The sequence below is a fragment of the Vulpes vulpes genome, chromosome 5, assembly GCF_048418805.1.
Source record: "Vulpes vulpes isolate BD-2025 chromosome 5, VulVul3, whole genome shotgun sequence".
Classification (NCBI taxonomy): domain Eukaryota; kingdom Metazoa; phylum Chordata; class Mammalia; order Carnivora; family Canidae; genus Vulpes; species Vulpes vulpes.
The window spans coordinates 114262754-114286623 of record NC_132784.1 but is presented as its reverse complement, the minus strand read 5'-3'; the positions used below and the strand labels follow the sequence as shown (position 1 = coordinate 114286623).

The 23870-nt window shown below is 45.8% G+C and overlaps 1 protein-coding gene across 2 annotated transcripts; it reads left to right on the top strand.

Annotated features, from left to right (window-relative positions):
• Nucleotides 1-4373: 4373 nt before the first annotated feature.
• MNDA (myeloid cell nuclear differentiation antigen) lies at nucleotides 4374-16937 on the top strand. Of its 2 annotated transcripts, none has more exons than XM_025986322.2 (7): nucleotides 4374-4827; nucleotides 9427-9709; nucleotides 10703-10839; nucleotides 11339-11515; nucleotides 12463-12885; nucleotides 14532-14720; nucleotides 16625-16937. In XM_025986322.2, the coding sequence occupies exons 2-7, from the start codon at nucleotides 9445-9447 to the stop codon at nucleotides 16757-16759; spliced, it is 1326 nt and encodes a 441-aa protein (XP_025842107.1). In that variant the 5' UTR covers nucleotides 4374-4827; nucleotides 9427-9444; the 3' UTR covers nucleotides 16760-16937. The 2 variants fall into 2 exon arrangements, with proteins under 2 accessions (XP_025842107.1, XP_072615870.1); XM_072759769.1 differs by having other exon boundaries at nucleotides 4697-4827; nucleotides 11300-11515.
• The last annotated feature ends 6933 nt before the right edge of the window (nucleotides 16938-23870 follow it).

The following is a 23870-nucleotide window of genomic DNA, read 5'->3' as shown; positions in this document are numbered from 1 at the left end:
CAACTACTACATATTCTTTTCAGGTGTACGTGGAATGCTCACCAAAGTGAGATATATGCAGGGACTTACAGTGAGTCTCCGTAAAACTCACCTCTGGGATCTTAGAGTATATTTAATGACCACCACTGGACTAAATTAGAAATCAACAATATGATATCTAGGACATTTTCAACTTGCTTGAAATTATGTGACACTTTTTTTAAAAAAAGATTTTATTTATTTATATATGAGAAACACACACAGAGAGAGAGGCAGAGACACAGGCAGAGGGAGAAGCAGGCTCCACGCAGGGAGCCCGACGTGGGACTCGATCCCAGGTCTCCAGGATCAGGCCCTGGGCTGAAGGCGGCACTAAACCGCTGAGCCCCCCGGGGATCCCCTATGTGACATATTTTAAAATAAGCCATAACTTAATACATGCCAAAGATGATTAGGGACAATAAAATCTACACCATACAATGTAGGCAACAAAGCAAAAGTAGTGCTGACAGGAAAAAAAAATTGTTATTTTTAAGTGTGTTAATTTGAAAGAAGAGAGTCCTAATACAATTGATATAAATGCATGTCTTGGGACATTAGAAAAAAAGGAGCAAAGCGAACAATTAATAGTATATAGAATAATGACGCCGTAAGCAGAAGTCAACACACAAATTTGACTTTGATACGAAACACAGGTAAACAGACAAAACAGAAGAGTCAACAGCAAAGAGACGAACAGCAAAATAGACCAGAAAAGATCAAGAAAATTAATATAGCCAAGCATTGGTTCTTATAAGATATTAATTCAGGTGGCTGATAACGTGGTAAATGTGTAAATGAAGACGGTGGCTGAGGCTCACTCAGTAGTAGGTTCTGTTCTGGCCCTTCAGGAAGCGCCAGAGGTGGGGACTTGTGGCTGGACGATACCCAGCATGCCGTCCCCTCCCGTGTTCTTCTCTGAAACTGTAGGGCTCGCTACAGGATCTTGATCCCAAGGTCCAGCACGGAATTTTTAAGGACCTGCCTGTTACTTCTTGGTGCAGCTGCACTTCTATCTTCTCTCGCTCCTCCCCTTAGGACCTCTCCTCTCAGGGACACATACTTAGGGCATCAACCCGGTGGTGGACTCTTGACTGAGGATCTCAAGTGATCCTCTCAAGTAGAACTAGGAGATAGGATTTGAGATGACAGGAGGTCACACAGATATCCCAGATCCCAGATATCCCCACCACCACCACCAACAGCACCAGTATTGAGTTCTCTGGTTTCCCAGTTGGCTGATACCATGACAGCAATGAGGCCTTGCAAATTCTGGAACACTGATCTTTTTGATGTAGTTTTGGAATGTAGGTGAGGTGTGGTGGGGTGAGGTCCGGAGCTGACAGCTAAAAAAAGAATTCTTGAGACATCTTTGGTGCAAAATGGAGGTTCTATGAAAGCCCCGGGACAGGTCCCGTGGGCACAGAGAGCTGCCCCCAGGTTGAGAGGGAGGCTGATTACGTTCTTGGGAGTTGGGGGAGGTAAGGAAAAGGGAGGCTTCAAAGGGATTTTCATATGGTAAAGAGGACCTAGGACACTGGAGGCCTTGCTATTGTCACGTTAAGGTCATTTTTCCCTCTAGCAAGGCCTCAACATTAAGACAGTTGGTCGAACTAGGGGTGGTGGAAGGGGAGGAGGGCGAGGGGTGGGGGTGACTGGGTGATGGGCACTGAGGGGGGGCACTTGATGGGATGAGCCCTGGGTGTTATGCTATATGCTGGAAAATTGAACACCAATAAAAAATAAATTTATTAAAAAAAAAGACAGTTGGTCACACCAGTACCCTCCTTAATACCTTAATCCATCCGGCCATTCACCAACCGTCTCCCTCTATCAACCCACAGTTCTTGGTCTTAAAGAGCCTGTTATGGCTTGTTTCCCTCTTTCATTGTTTTCTTTCCCCCTTCCCATACATTCATAGATTTCCTTTCTTCAATTCCACATATGACTCCTATTAACACATAGTTAAAATGAGCACTGGGGTTGTATACAAGTGAGGAATCCCCGAATTCTACCCAAGAAACCAATGTTAAACTGTATGTTCACTAAAATTTAAATTAAAAAAATAAATCGATGTGGGTTAACATATGATGAGTTAACTAAATCTGCTTTAAGCAAAGTAAGTATTATAAACCCTAAAATTTGTATTATTGTACGGATTAAAACATATAACCCACATGAAAAAAAAAAAAGACAGTTGGGAGCTGCTCCAAGGAACGTGACCCTCTGCCCCTTCAAGTCTCTGCCCCTGGGCTACAGGTGACCGGGACATTTAATTGTATCTACATTTCCTCCTGGAAGCAAGGTTATTGATAAAAACGCTTTTAATTCTTGTAAATTACTAAGGTGTTGGTAAACGGAGGGAGACGCACGTCTCGCAGGACCGTGATCTCCGTAAGGTATCTTTAGGGCAGCCAGGAGTGCCCGAGGACCTCACGCACGTCCCACCTGGGGCGTCAGGGTTTCGGGCTGTCCACTGGTGCCTTGTCCTCTGCTCACCTTCTGCTCCCTCATCGTTATAGTAGGTTGAGGTCCTGGTGAATCCCTGCGTGTCTCTACAATGGCCCAAGTCACTGATTGTTGGACCACTGACCAGGAGTCGGGGCAAAGGCATAGTTGTTTTTCATTTCTTCGGTCCACTTTTTAAAATTCTAAATTTTTTTTTAATTTTTTATTTATTTATGATAGTCACAGAGAGAGAGAGAGAGAGGCAGAGACACAGGCGGAGGGAGAAGCAGGCTCCATGCACCGGGAGCCTGATGTGGGATTCCATCCCGGGTCTCCAGGATCGCGCCCTGGGCCAAAGGCAGGCGCCAAACCGCTGCGCCACCCAGGGATCCCCACTTTTTAAAATTCTAAATGCACGTAGGTGATGAGAGAGAGGAAGGGAAGCCAAGGACGAAGCAAAGCTGATACACCCCCACGCACCCACCCAGCCCCGTCCGGCCTTTGGCCAAGTGTGACATTCCTCAGGCACTTCTGGCTGCCCTAAAACTAACGGGAGGAAAAAACCCAAACAGTTAATTAATAGAGATCACAGTCCAGCAAGACAGGAGTCTCCCTCAGTTTGCCAACGTCTCAGTGATTTACAAAGAAAAAGCTTTCTTATCCACAGGCTAAACCTCAGAGACCCATAACTCCATTTCCTGGAGCCCTCCAGGAGCCCTCCAGGAAATCCTCCATCTCCCGTCTGCGAGTGATGTGGAAACCCAGGCAGGAGTCAATGTAAACAGAGATAAATTTCTTTAGGATCTGTAGCCTACGGACAAGGACCCGCGATGGGAGGAATATCCGGGTCCTGGGGGAAGCTCCCGATTGTCTTAATGTTGACGCCTTGCTAGAGGGAAAAACCACTTTAGCTTGACAATGGCAAGGCCTCCAGTGTCCTGAGGGTCTTGAGCTTATCAAAGTCCTTTTGGACACCTCCTTTTTCCCTTAGCTCCCCCGTACTCCCAAATACATAATCCTCCATCCCTCACAACCCCTGGGCAGCAGCTCTTTCTGCCCGTGGTCCGTCCCCCGCACTGTGCATTGGTAAAATCACTTTTATTTCCACCAAGGACTTCTCGAGAATTCTTTCCTGGCCATCGGCTCCAGACCTCGCCAACCTTCCAAAACTACATCATAGGGACGGAGGAGCATGTTCCCACTTCCCTTTGTTTGGGGCTGTAGTGTGTGTGTCTTCTGCTGGAGAGACGACAGAGGGCATCACTCCACAGGAGCCAGTTTCCTCCACAAGGAAAAGGAAACAGCCTGAAGCCTGATATCCCTGTCCTGGGTCTCCTCCCTCTGGCCTCCCTCCAGTCCTTCCCCTCTTCATGCTACCAGAGCTCAATGCGTCCACCTAAACTGCACGAAAGTCTGCAGTAAAGAGTCAGGGCACGGGCCAGACCCTCCCGGGTTTCTCTGGACTCCTTCCTGCACATTTAGGGGTTTTTCAAGCCCAGAGTTCAAAGCCACAAACCTGGTTCCTGTGAATCCCATCAGTTTTCACCACCTTTCGCATGCGGGCCCCTTCCTTCCTGCAAGTCAGCCAGCGGGTGGCCACCATGCCACGTGCCCGCTGCTTCCCTTTATTTGACATCTCGGGGTGACAATTCTCCAAATTGCACCCACTGTACAATATAGAAAAAAAGCTTTGTAGACAAAGTATTTAGCAGGCCCTCAACTCTTCCAGAAGCTTCCTTGCTCTACCAGAATTTGCAGGGTTCATTGCTGTGATGGTACGGGTTGATTAGCCGCTTGTGCTGACCCGTGAAAAATTGCCCCAGCATCTCCGAGTGTCAGCCCGGGTGGCTCCGTGAACAGGAAAGGAGGACGTCGGGGGTGGTGACTCACTCCTCCTTCGTGGCCTCGCTTAAGGGGCCCTGGCGGCGGCTGCCCCGCCGGGAAGCTGCTGCTTCGGGAAGGTCTAACGCCCCAAGTGCATTCAGACGTTTGAAAAAAAAAAAAATGAAACAAATGATTATTTAGCTCGGAGTTCTTCACGGTGACTAAGATGTTTAAGAGAGAGCTGCTGTGCTCCTCGCACGAGGGAAACAGAAAGCTACAGACCTGGGTGGGAGGAGTCTCAGAGGAGCTCCCTGGGGCCTCTGGGGCTGGGCCCGCCCGGCCAGGCCCGGTCACCCTGCGAGGCCATTTTCTTATCTCGGGAAGTAGATTCTTCGCTTCCCGGAGATTGCAGTGGCCGCAGCGCAGTTCGTGGGAGCTTCCCTGATTTATCTGCCTCCTGGAACCACACGGATATTGATCGGCACCCTTCTGAAGAAGACCTCAAGACCTGAGCTTCTGGGGAGAACCTTCAGCGAGGTAGGTCCGGCCGGAGAGCCGTGCAGGAGATGCGGGTCCTCAGGGGATCCCGGGATCCCGGGATCGCAGGATCCCAGGATCCCAGGATCCCTGGATCACCGGAGGCGGGCAGCTCTCCAGTCCTCGTGGTGGGAAGGTACGGGGCGGGGGGCATCCCCTGGATTCTGCAAGGTGGGCACCTCGGTGCCTTCATTCTAATCCTTCCACTACGTGGGGAAATAACGTCCACCTGTGACTCTCGCAGATTTTAAAATTCACTCTGCAGGTGTTTATGATGCGAGCTGGTAGTTAGAAGCGGGCCTTGGCTTTCCTGCCTGGAGGGGGCCCAGGAAACGTGCTGCCTGTGTTGGGAGCCGGGGGAGGGGACAGGACGGTGTCAGAAAAAAGTATTATGCAATGATATTAAATAAGAAAACACATCTGGACACAAAACCCTATTCTATGGTATTATCCCAGGGTCACAGGACAGGAGCACAGCCCCCCCCCCCCCCCCAGGAGCAGCAGCTCAGGCTCCTGGGTCCCCGGCACAGCACATGGGCCCTCGCCCTCTCCCAGGTGCTGTGGCCCCGCTCGGCCCACGGGGGGGTGGGGGGGCACTTGAGGTCCCGACAGGCCTGCTGCCCCCCTTCTTTACGGCACACTGTGGGGGAGTCTGTAGGAAAGAGGTGGTTGGAGACAAATCTGTAGCCACATTTTGGGATTACTTCAGTCTCTCCATAGAGCTTGGTACCCAGACACTTCGTGTAGTACAATGTTTTAAATGTTAGTTTCAGAACTTCCTAAGGGTTAGATCAAGCTTTTCATCCAAGCCTAACACAGTGTTGGTCAACTTTTCTAAGTATTTTCTGCTGCTTTTCTTGCTTTGTTCAGTAACTGACAAGCGAGAATCAAACAATCATCGTGATTTTGTCCATTTTTCCTTGTAGTTCTCTCAATCATTAACATATATTATATATATGAATATAGGTAGAGGGAAGCATGCTGCATAACACTATCCATAATACAAATATATAAGCTCATAATACATAATAGGATTAAAACTGTTCCATCCTTCTGGAATATAAACTTTCTATCATCCTGCAGTGAAACTCCAGTTCTGATTAAAACCTTTGTCTTAGGGTCTATTTAAAGCTACGCTGACACAGATACACCACTGTGCTTAGCATTTCTACGTACAACTGCTTGCAACTTTATTTTTAAACTTTTAATTACTTTTTATCAATGACACATGTGTAGTTTTTCTTTTTTAAATCCAGTTTTGAAATGTTGCCTTTTAGTAGGTTTATGACTTTTGTACACTGGGTGAAATGCTGTATTTTGACTTAATTTATAACACTTATCTATAGTGTTTATTCTGCGCTTTCTTCTTCTCCAATAGTTTTGGATTCGTGTCTCTAACCCCTCTTAACTGTCAAGTACCCAGTGAACACACATCCTCCTTCTCCCCAGTCCGCCCCGCTGTGTTGATCTACTTCCTGTTTCTCTTCAGTTAGGGCTTTATTTATCTTTAAAATATCGAAAGAGGCAATCAAAGTCTTGTTCTCACTTACTTTTTAATCTGCAGCTTTTTCGTTTTGTTTTGTTTTCCCCTGACCTCATTTATTTTCTTGGTGAATACTATTTCCAAAGCACTGCTGGGTCGGTGTCTCTGGGTCACCAATCTTCTCTTTTCTGTGCTGGTCAAGATCAGGGATTGATCCATCGCCCATTGCCTTTCAATGCCATTGGAACTAGCCACAAAATTCTGGTCTCAAAATTATTTTTCCTTCATGTTGACAACACTTCTCTGAAAACTTTGGGTTCACATATGTTTTGAAATTTGGAACGTGAGTGAATTAGGAAAGGCTGTCTGGAACATGGAAAACTCTTAACTCTGGAAACAAACTAGGGGTGGTGGAAGGGGAGGTGGGTGGGGGTGACTGGGTGACGGGCACTGAGGGGGCCACTTGACGGGATGAGCACTGGGTGTTATTCCGTATGTTGGCAAATTGAACACCAATAAAAAATAAATTTATATATAAAAAAATGAAAATAAAAAAAGGAAAGGCTGTCTGATGCACACAACGCATCTCGTGTCTTATATAGTCGATCTAAGTCCATATAAGTAAGATCTGAGTCCTGACTCTTGGCTTCACAGGCATCCATAGTCCTGTAGCAAAGATGTGGGAAACAAAGGCAGAAGGCAACATATATAAAATTAAACATCCTTATAACCTGCAGCCCACTGACAAATAACTGAGGCAGGCAGAGGTAACGTTCCTCTTGGAAGCTCCCAGCTGTCTTAATGATAATGCGTTGCTAGAGGGAAGATCAACCTTGGCTTGGCAGTGGCTAGGCCCCCAGGATCCTGTGCATCTTCTTTACTATGTGAAAATCCTTTTGGAACTTCCTTGATCTTTACTTCCTCTCACCCCAAACTATATAATCAGTCACCCCTCACAATCCCGGAGCAGCAGCTCTTTCTGCCCAAGGGTCCTGTCCCCTTGCTTTAGTAAAACCACCTTTTTTGCACCAAAGATGTCTCTAGAATTTTTTTCTTGGCTCTGGGCTCCAGGCCTCAACAACTCTACTCAAAACCACGTCAACAAGACCCAGGAGCACTTGCACTAAGATGGAATTTAAAAAAAAAAAATTCTATGTAGGCTCCTGAGATCTCACATCACATATTTTTCTAATAAATTTTGTCACCAAATTGACACACTCGTACAATGTGCAGTCACACACACCCACACAACTTTTGCTTTCACGTTTTTTGAGAGATTTCAAAAGTGCAGACATGGAATTTGGGTGAGATACTATATAAAGGTAATCCCTGCCATTTTTGCTGTTGAAAATCTGCTTTCGAAACTTTGTAAGTGATCTTCTCTTTTCCTCTGGAAATTAAATTTTTCTTGCTGTTTTGGGTACTTCTTGGTTTCTCTACATTATGTCCTGATGTGGGTTTTTCCTTCACTCTGTTGGCCAGTCCCTCTGAGGATGTTCCTGTTATTTTAATTCTAGGAAGTGTATCTCATTATTTTTTTAAATATTTTCTCTCTTTCATTTTATATTTCACTCTTTTAACAGCAAACAGCATGTGGGCATGGACACTTTGACCTGCGCTGACATGTCTGACATGCACTTTCTATCTTCTATTTCTGAATCCATTCTGTCTTCTGGTGGGACAGTTTTCAATCTCATCTTACAAATCACCACATGATCATATTCTAGGAGCGAAGTCCTCTGAACTCCAAAGTCTAAGCTGTTAACCACCATCTTCCACTTAGAGTCATGTGTTGAGGAAAGGTATCAGAGAAAAGAAATTACAAAAAAAAGGCATTTTTCACAAATAATGGTTTTCATAAGCAGAATTACATTCAGAGTTTAGGATTATGTGAAAATATCCGACATAAGAATATGATTGGATTCAGGCTGAACACGTCTGCACGTTCACATAATTTGCTGGAATTTGAAGTTAGGTTATACTAGTTTCATGAACATCATGTATTCTCTAGATTTACCATTTAGAAAAAAGGTAAGAAGTACATTCCATGTAGATAGCCTGAAATAGCAGGATGCAATGTATGCATCTGGAGCTTAAATATGAGAAATGGAAAAGGCGAGAAGTCAGACAAAGACATTATTCTGGGTGCCTGGGTGGCTCAGCAGTTGAATGTCTGCCTTCAGCTCAGGTTGTGATCCCAGGGTCTTGGGATCGAGACCCTGCTTCTCCCTCTGCCTATGTCTCTGCCTCTCTCTCTGTGTATCTCATGAATATTTATAAATAAATAAAATCTTTTAAAAAAGGAAAAGAAAGAAAGAGACATTATTCAAGACCTCCAAGCCAGGCTTGATATCAAGGAGTACTTCCTAAGGAAAGCAGGGAAATACTGAAGGGTTTCAAAAACAATAGAAGTGCAGTTTATGGAGAGAGAAGTGAGGAGAGAAATTAGCCTGAAAGGAGGAAATTCAGGCAATAATGAAATAGTCCTGGCCAACCAGTGCTGTGATTCTGCGGGAGAGAGCAGATAGATGTCCCATGGGAGGTAGAGGGGCCAGAGGCCTCGAGAACATGGGCTGAACTGAGCCCCAGGAAGAGAAGATGCATGATGGGCTGACTCGGGAAGAGCCAGCTGCAGAGGGCTGAGGACCCGGCATGGTGGGAGGACAGTCGCGGGGGGTGAGAGGCTGCAGCCCACTCTGCACGTGGCCCCTTCAGCCAGAGCGGGCAGCCCAGTCAGGAGCCAGCGGGTGGGCATCTAGGGAGAGACACAGGCCCAACGCGGGATGGGGGAGAGGGGGTACTCCGATGCCCTGTAGCCCACACACCATGCAGGGCGACAACTGCCTCTTCCACACCCATTGCAACCCAACTCAACTGTCATTATTAAAAGGAGAGAATTTCGTAGAAGTCCCAAATATAGCTCAACCCATATATATGAGTTCCAATATAGTTCTCAACCCATTTTCCACTGTGACACACCTGGAAATTCAGTTCTTCTTTGTCACACACACTCGAGGATGACAGCCCGGCATGGGCCACTCACTGATGTAGACACAACCAGGCTTTTACATCGTGCGGATGAAAGTCTAACGCCCTGCGGTATTTTTCTCTCCCAGGTTCAGCCACACCTGGAGATGGAGAGTGAGTACAAGAAGATTATTCTGCTGAAAGGACTGGAGCCCATCAACGACTACCAGTTTAGCATAGTCAAGTCCCTACTGGCCCGTGATTTGGGACTGACTGCAAACATGCAAGAAGAATATAACAAGGTCAAGATTGCCGACCTGATGGAAAAGAAGTTCCCAGGGGTTGCCTGCGTGAACAAGCTAATAGACCTGTTCAAGGAAATGCCATCACTTACGGACATTGTCAAACAACTTAGAAATGAGAAGGTAAAAGGTAATAAGGAAGATCCCACACCCAACTGTTCCACCTTGACCCCCCTCCCCAAACTGAGTACAAGAGCACTTGGTGGCGGCTGGCATACCCCTTTACCAGGGCACGACTCCGCAGCCAGAAGGTCAGGGGCTGCTAAGGCCAACAGGCTGGCAGCCTGGGGCATCCCCTTTCCTGTGAGAGGGACGGACCTATGCTGGAGGGTGCATTTGGGGGGATGCCTTAGAAAAATCACGGGGGCAGCCCCGGTGGCTCAGCGGTTTGGCGCCGCCTTTAGCCCAGGGCGTGATCCTGGAGACCTGGGATCGAGTCCCACGTCAGGCTCCCTGCATGGAGCCTGCTTCTCCCTCTACCGCTCTTTCTCTATCTCTGTCTCTCATAAATAAATAAAATATTTTTTTAAAAAAGGAAAAATCACTAAATAATCACTTATTTTAAAATAATTGCATGAAACCAATGAATGTGCCTGTTCTATTAATACTGTTAGCCACGTGATCACTTCCTCTCCAGCAACAAAGGTATGACGACTTACCATAAAGCCTGCCTCTCAGAGAGGGGGACTCAGAATACTAAAATAAACTTAAAAAAAAAAAAAAGTCCAAAGGCCAATGGCACCATTTTGTCACAATCTGTAGCGTATTTCCTTTCGTTGGTTTCTGTAATTTTAAGGGATCTTTTGAAGAACATAGCAAGCAGTCAGTATCATGAAAACCTTGGATTTTTTTTTTTTTTTAAGAAAACGATGGGAGATCAGGGCTGGGAGAGGGTGGGGTTGGGGCACCTGGTAGCCCACGCTCACTGCATGGGAAGGGAGAACAGGAGCCACTGAGGAGCCGGCTGCACTCCCCCCAGCCTGCGGTGCTTCGGGGGCCGGGGCCGGGGCACAGCAGGGCAGGGGGCAGGAGCGCACCTAGATCCCCCGCAGGGGCCCAGGGGACTTAGCTTGGAAACCGCTTCATCTCTGGCTTCATCGTGTCCTCCTTGTCTGTGTATCAGCTGCAAAGAAAACCAAAGCAACAGAAGAAACTCCAAGGAGAAAGAGGCCACGGGAAGGAGCAGACCCCGCTCCACGCGCACCGACCGCAGGCAGCGCTGTGCCGCGTGGGGAAGCCGAGGGGACCAGGAAGACTCAGGTAAGTTGAGGAGGGACAGCGGGCGCCGGGTGTCAAGAAAGGAGCTTTGCCGAGGCCCTTGCTGCTTCCTAATATCCTAACGGTGCGGATTTGCCAAATTGAGGCATCATGGGTCACGGGCCTGGTGCCGGGCAAAGAGGGAGGCGCCCAGAAATGAGGTCCAGGCCCCTGCGGCGGAGACGTGCTGACCTCGTGGCCCTTCTAGGATGGGCTCCCGGTCAGTGGGGAGCACGGCTCGTGCACCGTTGCGACCTCGATCACCTGTCGTCTAGAGCTGTCCCCTTCCCCCGGGGGGCTGTGTGTGCTTCGGGGAGTGTCTCCTTTAGGTGTCATCTCTGCCTGCTCTGACCCCTGCCTGTCTCTGGAGGTGATAGGCGGGGGCATCCTAGGGTTTCTAAGGACATCACGTGCCATATAAGAACCTACCACAAATAATGGAACTATGTTGTGTTTCATTTAGCACAGGCGACTGCTAACAGGGAAATTACATTGCTTTCAGAAAAGAAACACGGCCACCAAAGAACTGGCTTCGACAAAAAAGAATAAGGGGTTCGGGCCGCCGACTCAGCCCGCCTGCCATTCAGGAGCCAACCCGTCCGCAGCCATGGGCTTTATGGGCTTGCTTCCGCAGCCCCACACCTCATCGTCGACGCCCTGGGCCGCGGCCTTCCCCGAGGTACCCCCGCCCCGTTCTCCTTGCCGGGCTCCCGTCAACCCACCAACAGCCACTGCTGTCCATCGCGGGCACACCAACTCGCTTGGGCCCAAGTGTTTCCCTTGTTGTGGGTCAACCAGTCACATGAAGAGAAGCCACTGCCACACAGAGGACAGTGGTGGTCGCCGTGTGTCCTGGCCCCGGGCCAGACCAGTCCAAGTACTTCTAGTCTGTGGGGGGCAAATGGTTTGGCTCCAAGTTCTCTGGGCCCAACACCCATCCGTCCCTCCATACTTCCTGCGCAGACAAGGGGGCTTCCTCTTCATGGCAGGATTCGAGAAATGCTGTGGGTACATGGTTCTAGCCACAACTCCTGTCCTGAGCCAAGTAGACTAGGGGATTTGGAGCCACCACGTGCCCTTCTCACTACTTGTCACACACTGTTTCTTGAGCAGAGGTGACATGGGTTGGATCCTCAACATGACCCCGGACACACCGAAAACTGCGATCTCTGTGGCTCGCGTGGGTGCCACTCCTCACCTTCAGGGTTGTCAGCGTTCTTCACTCGCTCTTTATTCTCTTTAATCTTTTAAGACTAAACGGGAGGAGGATATAGTCGAATAAAAGATTTGAATCTGTTCCTTAGGGCAGGGCTCTCGTTGTCCCCAGTTCTGTGCCGCTCTTGCTGGGAACCATGCTTTCATTCTTCTGAGGGCAGAGGGACGGGCCCTTCTGTTGAAATGCAGGGTCCGGACTCCTGCGCCACCGCCCGCTACCTGACACTTGCTGCCGAGCTACCAGCCCCTTAGCTTTTCCCTTTTGTGAGGCGATTCCTCTGCAGCCTGGCTCCAGCTCCACATACCCGTGGGGGCCCCTCCTGCTCCCAATGTTATTACTGAGGTTTTACGCGTGTGAAAGTGACCAGTATTCATCCCCTAGGTCTGTTTCCCTGCTTCTGTCCCCCACAGAACCGGATGGTGCAGGGCCAACATCAAGGTGCCGCGAGAGGACGTGTCCTTCAGAAGGACCCCCTGACAGTCCTGGTTCTGAAGGCAACGGAGCCCTTCGAGTACGAGTGCCCAGAGGAGGGGAGAAGCAGAATGTTTCATGCTACAGTGGCCACCTCCAGTCAGTTTTTCCAAGTGAAGGTCTTAAACAGCAACCTGAAGGAGAAGTTCACCAAGGAGAATATCCTTACCATCTCGGACTACTTCGAATGCAAGGGAATCCTCGAGATAAACAAAACCTCATACGTGTACGAGGCTGATCCTTTCCAAGTGATTGCGGTCCCAAACAGCATCACCAAAAGAGCAAATGAAACCCCCAAGATCGATAACCTTTACAAGCAAGCATCGGGAACATTTGTGTATGGATTATTTCCGTTAACTCAGGTAATCCCTTAAAATCGTTTTTATTTTCTCCATCCACACCTGAACGGGAGTGTTAGCCCTTGTGCTGCTCTGTGTACTGACCGGGAGTGGAGCCCGGCTCCGAGCCCTCTCCCTTGACAACAGGTAGGTGGTCAGGTGTGCCGCCCGGCAGGACGCAGGACTGGGGACTCAGGGCTTCCACCTAAGACACCTTCATGCAAGTTCTTTGAAAAAGAGTCACTAGAGCCTTGTCATTTCCCCAGTAATGATTATTTTCATTTAGCCTCTGTGAGCAAAGACAGCACAGGGTATAAATCAGAGTGCACATGTTCATAAGTAGCTCTGTGCTCCTCCACGACTGTATACACGTTTTTAAAAAAAGAAAAAAACGCATATTTTTTCAATACTAGATTGCCCTAACAAAGATTAATTCTGGTTGTGACACATATTCAGAGTAGAAACTATATTGGCTTGTATTCTCCTGGAGGTGAATGCCTTCAACGTGGACACAACTGACAAAATCATTCAAGGCTGCCTCTTTTCACCTATTTATTTAATACGTCATTTATGAACAGTTTACTGAAGACTAAGGTTTCGTATTGCATGATATTTGGAAGACATGGCGATCGAATTCCATTATATCCCCGAAACGGGGGAGGGATGGCATGAAGAGTTTTACTGATACGTCATGTCCAAATTCAGGGTCCTCATTAGTATGATGCATTCAATTCTCCCCAGAATCTACAAACTGCCATGAACTCCCCTGGTAGCTCATATGATCTCATGTGATCCTATATGCTTCATGACCCCATGGGCTTGTCTTCCAGGAGAGCCCCTTAATTTACTTCCATTACTTTCTTACACTGTCTTTAAGAGACCACGTGGTTAGAAATGCATTTATAGAATCAATGGGTTATAACTTAAGAAAGTAAGACTCCATGGATTGTGAACTGTAGGATCCCAGTGGAGATAAGATTTGGAGAAGAGTGGGTAAAAGGAGAAGGTGGAATAAAGAATTCGTGAGCTCCTGGAAGCTTACTTGTTATATAGAATCTTTATAATGGCCTGAATGAATAGTCGTGGCCAGGTCCATTCCTTTCTGCATGAGGGCAGGAGCTAAGGGAGTCCACTAGAGCTCCCCAATTCCTCTGATTCCAGTCGTTTTAAGGAACCAAAGCTTCCCTTGTGGGGAAGCAGTAGAAAATAGGAAGAAAACTCATTGTTGTAGGATTGCCAGGTAGAAAATGTCTAGAACAAGGAAGGGGAAGAAAATACAAAAGCAGGATAGTAAAGGGAAAGTTCTCTGCGAAGACCTTACCCAAGTTGTATGTGTCTCTGTGCCTATAATTGCTTTTTTATGCCTTGCGGTTACTGTGCCACCAGGGGCTTCCTCATACATATGAAGGTCACTACGAGGGCTTCAGGAACTGAATGTCAGGGACACCTGGGGGGCTCAGTCAGTCAAGCATCTGCCTTCAGCTCAGGTCATGACCTCAGGGTCCTCAGATCAACCCCGCATCGGGCTTTCTGATCAGTGAGGGGTCTGCTTCTCCCTCTCCTTCCGTCTGCTGCTTCCCATGCTTGCTCTCTCTCTCTGTCAAATCAATAAATAAAACTATTTTTCTATTAAAAAGAAAAAGAAACTGAATGTTAAATTTCTGTGACAGATAAAAGTGAATAGGAAGACGACGATCTACACAATACAGGATAATACAGGAGCGATGGAGGTCTTGGGCACCGGAAGATGGCACAACATCCAGTGCAAGGAAGGAGATAAACTCCGACTCTTCTACTTCCAACTGAAAACCATTGACCAGAAGCTGAAACTGACCTGTGGAACTCACAGCTTCATCCAGGTGGGAACTGGATAGAGGAACGGTAGTTTGCCAAGGACGCAAATAATTTTGTTTAGATCCTGAGAGCACCAGGTCCCCGTTTTCTTATCCATAGAGTCCAGCAGGTGGGAGGAGAGCACAACCTTGCCTTGCATTCACTTTTAGGTGGAGGGTTTTTAAGAGGCTATGAAAAAAAAAATGGCATTCATGTGGATTTCAAAAGGATATGATACTTGTGCTACATAAGGAAATATTTGAAGAAATTAGGAATGAAGGAAGGCAACTTCTCATAATGGTTGAGAGCAGGGCTTTGTATAGGACAGACCTGATTAGAACCCTGGCTTCAGCAGTCACCGCTTGCCTGACGTTGGGGATGTAGCTTGACTGGTCCTCCCAGGGTCAAAGTCTCTAACTTTAGCTAAGTCTCTGACATTAGCTAACTGTCCAACATGAAAACGGAAATCAATCTGCCCTGGTGACTATTTTTCTTAGCAAAGGAGACACTGGAAAGAACTCTAGGCAAAGGAAATGATGTATGCGTATCCTCAAAAGTGTGAAACAACATGATTTCTCTATGCCTGAAGTGCCGTAGGTGTGGAGACAGTGGGAAGATGGGGCCAGAGAGTAAAAACAGAGGATTCAGGGCCCAATGGTGTATTTCTTTTGTCAGAAATAAGTGGAAATGGAAAATTCATTGTGAAAAAAGTAACCACTTGAAAAATGGAAAGATTTTATGTAGAAGAATGCTCGACTACTTTGACATCTTAGCAAAAAGTATTCTAGTAACTATCTGGAGAGATGCCAGGTTTGGAGACTGGGGTAGCAAGCAGCAGCTGCATTTGTCAGGTTAGGGGATAATTCTTAAAGTCGTGGCTGGGAACGATATTGTATAATAACATTATAACATGTATATTTACACTAATAAGAAAACACATAGCTGAGTGCTTACTGTGTGCTGGGAACTGAGACAATGATGAAGATACATCATTATTCCCACTTCATTGATAGAGATACTGATTATCATTATCTTTGAAAGACCTGTATTTGCTGGAACTGAGATTCCTATGCTGGCCCAGGTGCTTGGGCTCCAGAGTCAGATTCTGGGGCATGCTCCATGGGCAGATCAGACACATAAGAGTGAAGCTTTGGGGAAAAACCGGTCCTTGAAAGTGGCCCGAGGTGAAACACACCACACAAGAATGAAAGAAGTGAGCACAGGTGTCAGAAGTAAAATGGAAAATATGTATAATAAGCACGAAGAACGAGATTAACGAGGAAGAGAGTCAACAGTGCCAACGCCAGACACAAACAACCAAGGGGGTCCCAGGACCTTGGACAACTGTATGTTAGAGCAAAAGGTACCACATTGTAGTGCAGTGCACATCCTGGCCCACGTGGTACCAGGCTCTCTCTCTTAAGGACACAGTCACAGAAGTCCACCGTGGAGTTCCTGGTACACTAATTAATGTTAAATTGAGTCCAATAATTAATTTAGAAGTACTTATATATTCATGTTAACCGACGTGGACCAGCACGTCGGTGCCACTTCTCAGATCTCCTGAAGCAAGAATCCCTTACTTCTACCTTAAATCCAGAGCAGTTGTACTGGGAAAAATACTTCACCTTTTGTGACTTCCTGTCCCCTTTCTGCTCCAGTGAGGACTCCCCTTCTTTCACAGTTCCTCCCCACCCTCCTGTAGAGCTCTTACGCTGTTCAGATGGACCCATGGGGGCTCCAGGAAATATCTCCTTTAGGCTCCAGGTAGTGAGGAGGGACAGGGCTCACCAGAGTGGGTGTGTGGCAGGAGATGGGAGACAGAATGAGCAGCTCTGAGAAAGGACACCGGAGGTAGAAGGAGAAAAAGCAGCAGAGCTCTCCTGCAGCCCTGAGGATCTCATTGTGTCTTTCTCACTCCTCCTTTAAGGTCATCAAGACGAGGAAAACCAAGAAGGAACCAGTCGGCTATGATTTTCAGCTGGAGTTTGATATGATGAACTCCCCTCCAAATCAATTCATGGCCTATAACAGTGACATTGTTAAAACTGAGAATTTCTTTTAAAAACAGAAGCCGTAGAAATACTGCAGCATATTAAGGGCTTTTTATGTCTGAGCTGTAGATTACATTTCTTTATTTTATGAAATTTACTTCTTCTTCTGTATTTTCTAAGCATATTATTACATTTTGCACCTTACACATTTATGATGCAAACAAATAAAACTGCCTTTTTCAAAGGTCATCGTCTGCCAACGTGCCAGATATGGTCCTTTTAATCCAGGAGTGAGCTGGGTCAGGTGGGGGATTTGTGCACAGGGAGCCACACAGGGTGGGGCGCTCTGGACCTCACCAACATGGGGGTCTGCATCCTGACTGTGGCTTCCAGAGGACAAGGCCTCACTGGGGTCTGCCTCAGGTTAGGCAGGTTGGTCCCGCGGCCGAGGTGAAGATCAGTGAGTCCTGTGCCCTGGGGAAAGGTTTATTTGGTCCAGAAGAAGTTCCTCCTTTCTGCTATTATATCCCTCTGAAGGGGAGTGTTCCTGTCCTTGGTTTCTCTGGAGGAAGCACCATTAGTGCTTGGATTGGATTTATACAGAGGGGGGCCAATATTTTCCAGAAGCCTCCCTATCCCTAGCTGCTGTGAAATATCTAGTCCCAGCCCCCGATCTGAAGGTACATCACATTATTAGCTCTTCAGCTGTATTTTCCTATTCTCTATTTTAGACGTATGGACTCCAGACCCATATGACCCAAGGAGGGACATGCAAGGAGCAAAAAGTTATGAAACAGTGAATGAAATCTATTCTAAGTGACAGTAAATATCACCTAAGGAAATGAAATGCCTAAAATCAATATTTAAAATAGACCAGTTGACTTCTTCTGGGGAATTACAGAGTAGCCTCCCCGCAGAAGCAATACCATGACTCCATCCTAGAACGTGAGGTGACAGTTTCAGGCTTTGAATAGCAGGCAGCCCAAAGATAAGATCCCTGAGAGAAAGCAGACTCAGGTCAGGGGTTGGGCGAATGCCTGGGTGGCTCAATCGGTTGTGTCCAACTCTTAATTTGGGCTCAGGTTGTGATCCCATGGGTCATGGGATCTAGCCCCACATTGCATCAGGTTCCACACTCAGTGGGGAGTCTGCTTGATTCTGTCCCTACCCCACTTGTGCTTTCTCTCTCTCTCTCTCTCTCTTTCAAATAAATAAATATTTAAAAGAAAAAAAGAAAGTAGACTCAGGAGATAAGTACCACAGTTGCCTGTGGGCTTAACTGAGAGGATTTCCTGACTGCAACCAGTGGTGCAGTTGTCAAAGCAGAGCTTGGCAGCCACACTGGCCATGGCAGTAAACACCAGTTTTCATGGCACCTAAAAAAGCTGGAATCTAGAGAGAAGAGAGCTATGCAGAAGGGGCCTCATTCGCTGGCTGAATCCTGGGTTGTACCTATTAGGGGGGAACAAATGAGGCCCATTAGCTTCTATGGGGTTGAACACAGCAGAAGGGCAAGAGAGCAGCACAGTGTGGGCAAGGTGGATGTTACTACAATAGAGACACATCTTTCCAACCTGGGCAACAAGGTGAAGCACGGAGGCTGCGCGTGAGGGGTCAACCTCACACCGTGGACAACCCTAGATCCATCCCAAGGCTTGAGCCAAGCCTCAACCTGATTGAGCAGGGCTTTTTTATTGGACCCTCTGAGGTCCCTAATGTTCCTCTCTACCCACGACCAGCTCAGTGCATCAGCAGAAGCAGCACTAAAGTCTGTGATAAAGAGTCATGAAAACCCACAGCTCTTGTAGGACCCATGCCAGATCCTGCTGGATTTTCCCTGACTTATTTGTGCTTTGATGAAGTAAAACAGTTTGCAAATTCAGACTTCATCTTCTCTTCCATGTCACTAGTCTGAATGAACCAAATCAGTTTCTTATTCCTTCAGATGACCTTGGACAATCTCCACATTTAGCTGTTTTGCAGGGACCGTTTCCAGTCATGGCCTCACCCTCGTAGCTCAGACAATAGCTCACCACAGTACCTACTCCTGACTCATCCTATTCACTTGGCATCTTGACATTACAGCTCACCAGGGAGCATTCATTATCTCTAATGGGGAAAAAACAAGTATTTATCAGATCCTCAAGTCTTCCACAAGCTCAGTGCTCTTGGGGAATATGAAGACTTTATTGTGGTCCTATGAGTTCATTACTCACTTGTTTTTCTGTGTGTAATTGAGAAAAGCAAAGCTAATAATGAAATTCAATCACTGAAGTGATGGATCCTGAGCATAGACAAGAAGATAACTGGTGAAAATTTCATCTATAAATATCCTAGGAAGGTGCACATATTTATGATGATGCTGTGCCTCTGTTTCCAGGATTGCCCACTGTTAATAACTAAGAGAATGTCCTGTATTACTGACAGCTCAAGGAGCTCATAGCAGACCTTTCTCCATCCAGGAGGTACAATCTAGTACAAGGGATGACAGATGCTCCTCCCAAGGTCTCCTCCCACACAGCCACTCTGAGAACAGGACAGGAGGCACAAGCGGTTGGGTGACTCACCTTTCATTTGGATCTAATATAAGGGACTGTGGTTTCTATGGACTCACATTTAAGTTTACTGGATGAGAAAAGTCTAATGTAACTCTTCAGCTATGAATGTATATTAGGACCAAAAGAGGATATTTCTGCTATCATTTTATTCATTTTGAATAAAATATTTAGAGAAAGGAAATTGTTGGGTTTTCCTAATAATCTCAAAAGCTATGAACATTGATGGGTAGAGTGTCCAAATTACCTCATACCTTCAAAACTCTTTCTGGGAAAAAGCAAAAAAGGGGAGACAACTATCTCATGGCACCACATGACGGGGCAGGACTAACCAACTTTTTAAAATCATCTGAACTAGTACCATTTGCCATTGAAATCTTCCAAAATAGTTCATTCTCTTAGGCTTTCACAAGCTTATAATTTTCTGCAGTTCAGTTTCCAGAGATTTTCACTAAATTATATTTCTACACAGTGATTTCTGAGATTTCTGAAGACTATCTCCAGGTCCAGACCCCTGTGGAGAAGTTCGGTGGGGTAAGACATGTAGGGATTTTTGCAGAGAGAGATCCAGATACCTAGTTAGTGATCACATGTTCACAAGGGAATTTTACTTTAAATAAGATATTTTCTTCCTGTTTCTCCTTTGCTCCATTTTCTTTAATGTATATTATTGTGTCTGAGCCTTAAAATGTCACCTCATTTCATCTTCTACAAAAATAACTCTAATTGTCATTTAATCAAATGCGTATGTTAAGAATTAACTGCAGTTTAATGTTTTGCTTTTACAAGAGATACTCGGTGAATCTGACATTATTTCCGACCTCAGGAAGTTTTCTGTCTTTTCTCTTTCTGGTGGAGGGAGAGAAATCTGTAGCATCCAGAAGAATACTTGTGAACGCAGCAATGGGCTCATTGTCTCCTGGTGGATTTTCTCAAATGTCTTCTTTTGTATTCTACTCAGAGTTTCTTCAAGACACTACTTCCTTCTACTGAAGGACTCTCACAAACCTAATTTGGTCAATCTTTTCATCCTCTGGTCCCCAATTTAATGTCTTCCTCTTAGGAAATCCTCCCTTAGGTCCTGTCTTAGGCTAGAAGGAGTACAGGGTCTTGGTTTTTCCTTTTCTACCACTTGTGACAACTGTAATTATTGTTTGTCATGTCACTCACACTATAAGCTTCAAGGGTAGGAGTGCCTCGTCTGTCTTTTAGAGTACTTTATCCAAGTTACTAGCTCAGGACCTGCCTCAGAGTACACTCTCAATAAATACACTAGCCTGACAAAATAACAGCGAGTACCAAGGTAGGAATTCCACAGCATCCAAGGAAGCATAAATGAGAGTCGTCTAATCCAGGCAAGAAGTAATATGTAAATTGAGGTCAAAGGATGTCCAACCACACACACTAAAGTACCAAGAAAAAGGTAGGAGACACACACTAAAGTACCAAGAAAAAGGTAGGAGGCTAAAGGTCTAGGAAAATCCAGGCAGAAGAAAAAACATACACCAACACCTGGTAATGAAATAGAGAAAACTGCCTTTTATAATTACATGATTTTATCAGTTCCGATTATACGGCTCTGACACCTGGATTTGCCAGACTCTTGCTATGTCCCCCGTATGAGGGCCAGTCTAATAGGTCATTGAAATACCAACGACCCTTCGTGTGAAAGAAGAGCGTTTTGTTCTACACAAGAAGAGGGAGAGGATTACGGGGAACCAGAGTGGCAAAACCATATCAGCTATAATTTCTTATCTTTCCTTCTATTTCCTTCTCCTTTTTAAAACTCTCTTGTGGTGTAATTAATACATACTTATCTCAGCCAAAACTGATTAAATCCAGACCAGAATCACTGAAACAAAATGCAACTTAACCTGAAATTCCAGCATCCACTTATACATCTGAACCCTTTCTGATTTTCACCGTGTGGATACACAGAATTTTTCTGAAAGTGGCATCCTACATTAATCAATATTCCATAACCTATTTTATTTGTTTAAGATCTTATGACCATCTTACAAGTCCATATGTAGGGATAGAAAGAGACTTAAGGAGTAGAATGTTAAAATGCATGGATGTCCTGAAGTACATTTAAAGCCATCGTAATCCTATGTGGTATGAATTCTCTATATCCAGTGCTACAGTTTCTCTGTAATGAGCGCACATGCTCTCCGTTGTCCTGTCGCGTCACTCCAAGTAGTTGTACAGTCTCTTTCAGGCTGAATCCCACTGTTACCATTGTTACTTTCATACAGAAATCTATTATCGCTGATTTCACTTTCCTGGGTTCTGGAAGATTGGTAACATTGATGAGAAGTCAAGCACAAGGAAGGTCCACTCACACACAGGTGACTGCCCTGCGTAATGTCAAGTTCACACCATGCTTCAGCATTTCTGGTCTGAGGAGGTGGCCAGCAGGGCTCCTTGGACTTGTTTTCCATCCCTGCCTCCCTGCCTCTCACAATTCCTTCTACAGATTAGGCAACTTTCTCTTCATAAAGCATTCTGATGAACTCATGTGATCCCAGGCCACTGTGGAGACAGGATGATGAAGGCGAGCCAGTCTGCTCCCACGTTCTCTGTTGGCAGCATGCTGGCTCCGAGAGCCCTGACATTGAGAAGTCCCCTTTATTCACGCTCAAGGCTGTGGCTCTAAAAACACAGCCCTGAGACTGATGAATTAAGAGATGCATGGGGGTCCACCAGCACCTGTCTTTCCCACTCTTTGCAACACAGAGCTATTTTTTTGGAAATGGACAGTAGGAGTTGGCCACTCAGCCCAGGGTACACTTGGTATGATGAAAAGTGTTGTTTGTGGCTTCCAGTGGCCATCAGTCTCCAATTTCAATGCTATGCAAGGCAGCCTTTCTTTTTTTCTTCTTTTTATTTAGCTAGTTTCATTTTCTTTGGTAACGTAAGTGGTTAAAGGTATATTTAAATGTGTTATTCTTTTATCGAGAGAGCAAACAAAATTTCTAAGATCAATATTCTTCGCAAATAAACTTCAGAAACAATTGTGAAGGTGTGGTTCGAGTTACGTTAAGACAAGCCCTCCAACGTTTGCTCAATTTTCTTCTCCAACACACGGAATTAGAAGTCTTGACTTGAAAAAACGGAAGCTTTGGCTGATGATCAAATACAAAAAGCCAGGACTATCTTTTGACTATCAATGGTGTGAAGTCTTCCCACTGGGCAGGATATGGATTAGGGGCTCTATCAATACACATTGTCCCGAGATATCGCCCTGAAAGCTCTATAGAAAAAGATTCATCAGGCAAGCCTGGCATCTAATCAGCTATGATTATCTATTTTTTGCCACAATGATCAATGACAAAAGAACAGCTGATATTTGTGTATGTGAGATACAATCTTTCCCAACTGAACTGCATCAATAGTCATTTTATTTTCATTTATATAATGCATTCCCAACCAAGCTTGGATTCGGGTTGTGATGTGTCATCAGAGTAAGATATAGATTGGCTGCTATTCCCTGGGATGGAAATACATTCAGCGGCTAAGCATATGATTAAACATTCAGGCCTGTCGACGCTGTTTAATTATAGTTAGAAGCGAGTATTTCAATTCATAAAACTATTTGCATGCTGCTATCAGCTCAACTAACTCTTACATGACCAGCAGCTCCATAACCCCAACATACTTGTCTCCTAGGATGGTTCCTTCACTTTACCTTTATTATTCTGTGTGCATTCTCTTAAAGAGGTCATTGTCATAGAGCAACTCTTTAACTGCTGAGTAATAGACTTCCTGAGGTTCCTCTCTACCTTTCACCTAAGACCAGTGCAACACAACTACCTCTGCAGGATTCACGTCTGTCATAAAGAATCCTGAAAACCCATAGAAGTCTGTTGCAGTCTGCAGATCCTCCTCAGTTTTCACTGACTTACTCTTGTTTTGGTGGAATCATCCAGATGGTTTCCAAATCCAGACTTCACTTCTCCTCCACCCTCGTGCAGATGAATGCAGTAAGTTTTTTCCCTTTAGATGACTTCACCTCAGATACCAAATTTAGCTGGTCTTTGAGACCCTCCCTCCTAGTCACAACCTCATCCTTCGTGAAGATCACATACTAGGTAAAAACAGTACCATCTGCCAATTCATTCCATTTATTTGACATCTCCAGATTCTCCAGGGCATAGTCTGTGCCCTTAATAGGATTTAAAAAAGAAAAAATACAAGGAAAAGTATGTAGCAGGCTTTCAACCTTCTAAAGGCTTTGTGTTTTTTTTTAAATTCTGAAAGGCTTTGTGATCACAATTATATGAGTCATTTACAGACTTTACAAGCTCGTGTTCTCTGTATAAGTGGGAATGGCAAGAGTAATACTGGACTTCACTCCTTGAAGCAAAGGATCCTGGGCATAGACAGGCGGATTAGTAGTGCACAACCCATGTGCAAATACCCTCGGAAGGATTCACATACTTGTAACGAGTTTGTCCCTTTATTAGGCCTCTGGTATGTGTGTCACGTGGCATTGAAACCAAAAGCATCTTTACGGCAGACCTTCCTCCATCCAGGAGGCCACTCAAGTACCAGTAAAGGCTGATGTCTACCTTCCCCTCCTGCCACAGGGGTCTCAGAAAGGGAAAGAGACCTGAGAGAAGTGGCT

Bases quoted from the DNA above. Each gene is read 5' to 3' on its own strand.
- MNDA (XM_072759769.1), top strand. From the start codon at position 9,445: ATGGAGAGTGAGTACAAGAAGATTATTCTGCTGAAAGGACTGGAGCCC. The intron at 10,840-11,299 runs GTAAGTTGAGGA...TGTTTCATTTAG, and splicing joins AGGGGACCAGGAAGACTCAG to CACAGGCGACTGCTAACAGG. The intron at 14,721-16,624 runs GTGGGAACTGGA...TCCTCCTTTAAG, and splicing joins GAACTCACAGCTTCATCCAG to GTCATCAAGACGAGGAAAAC.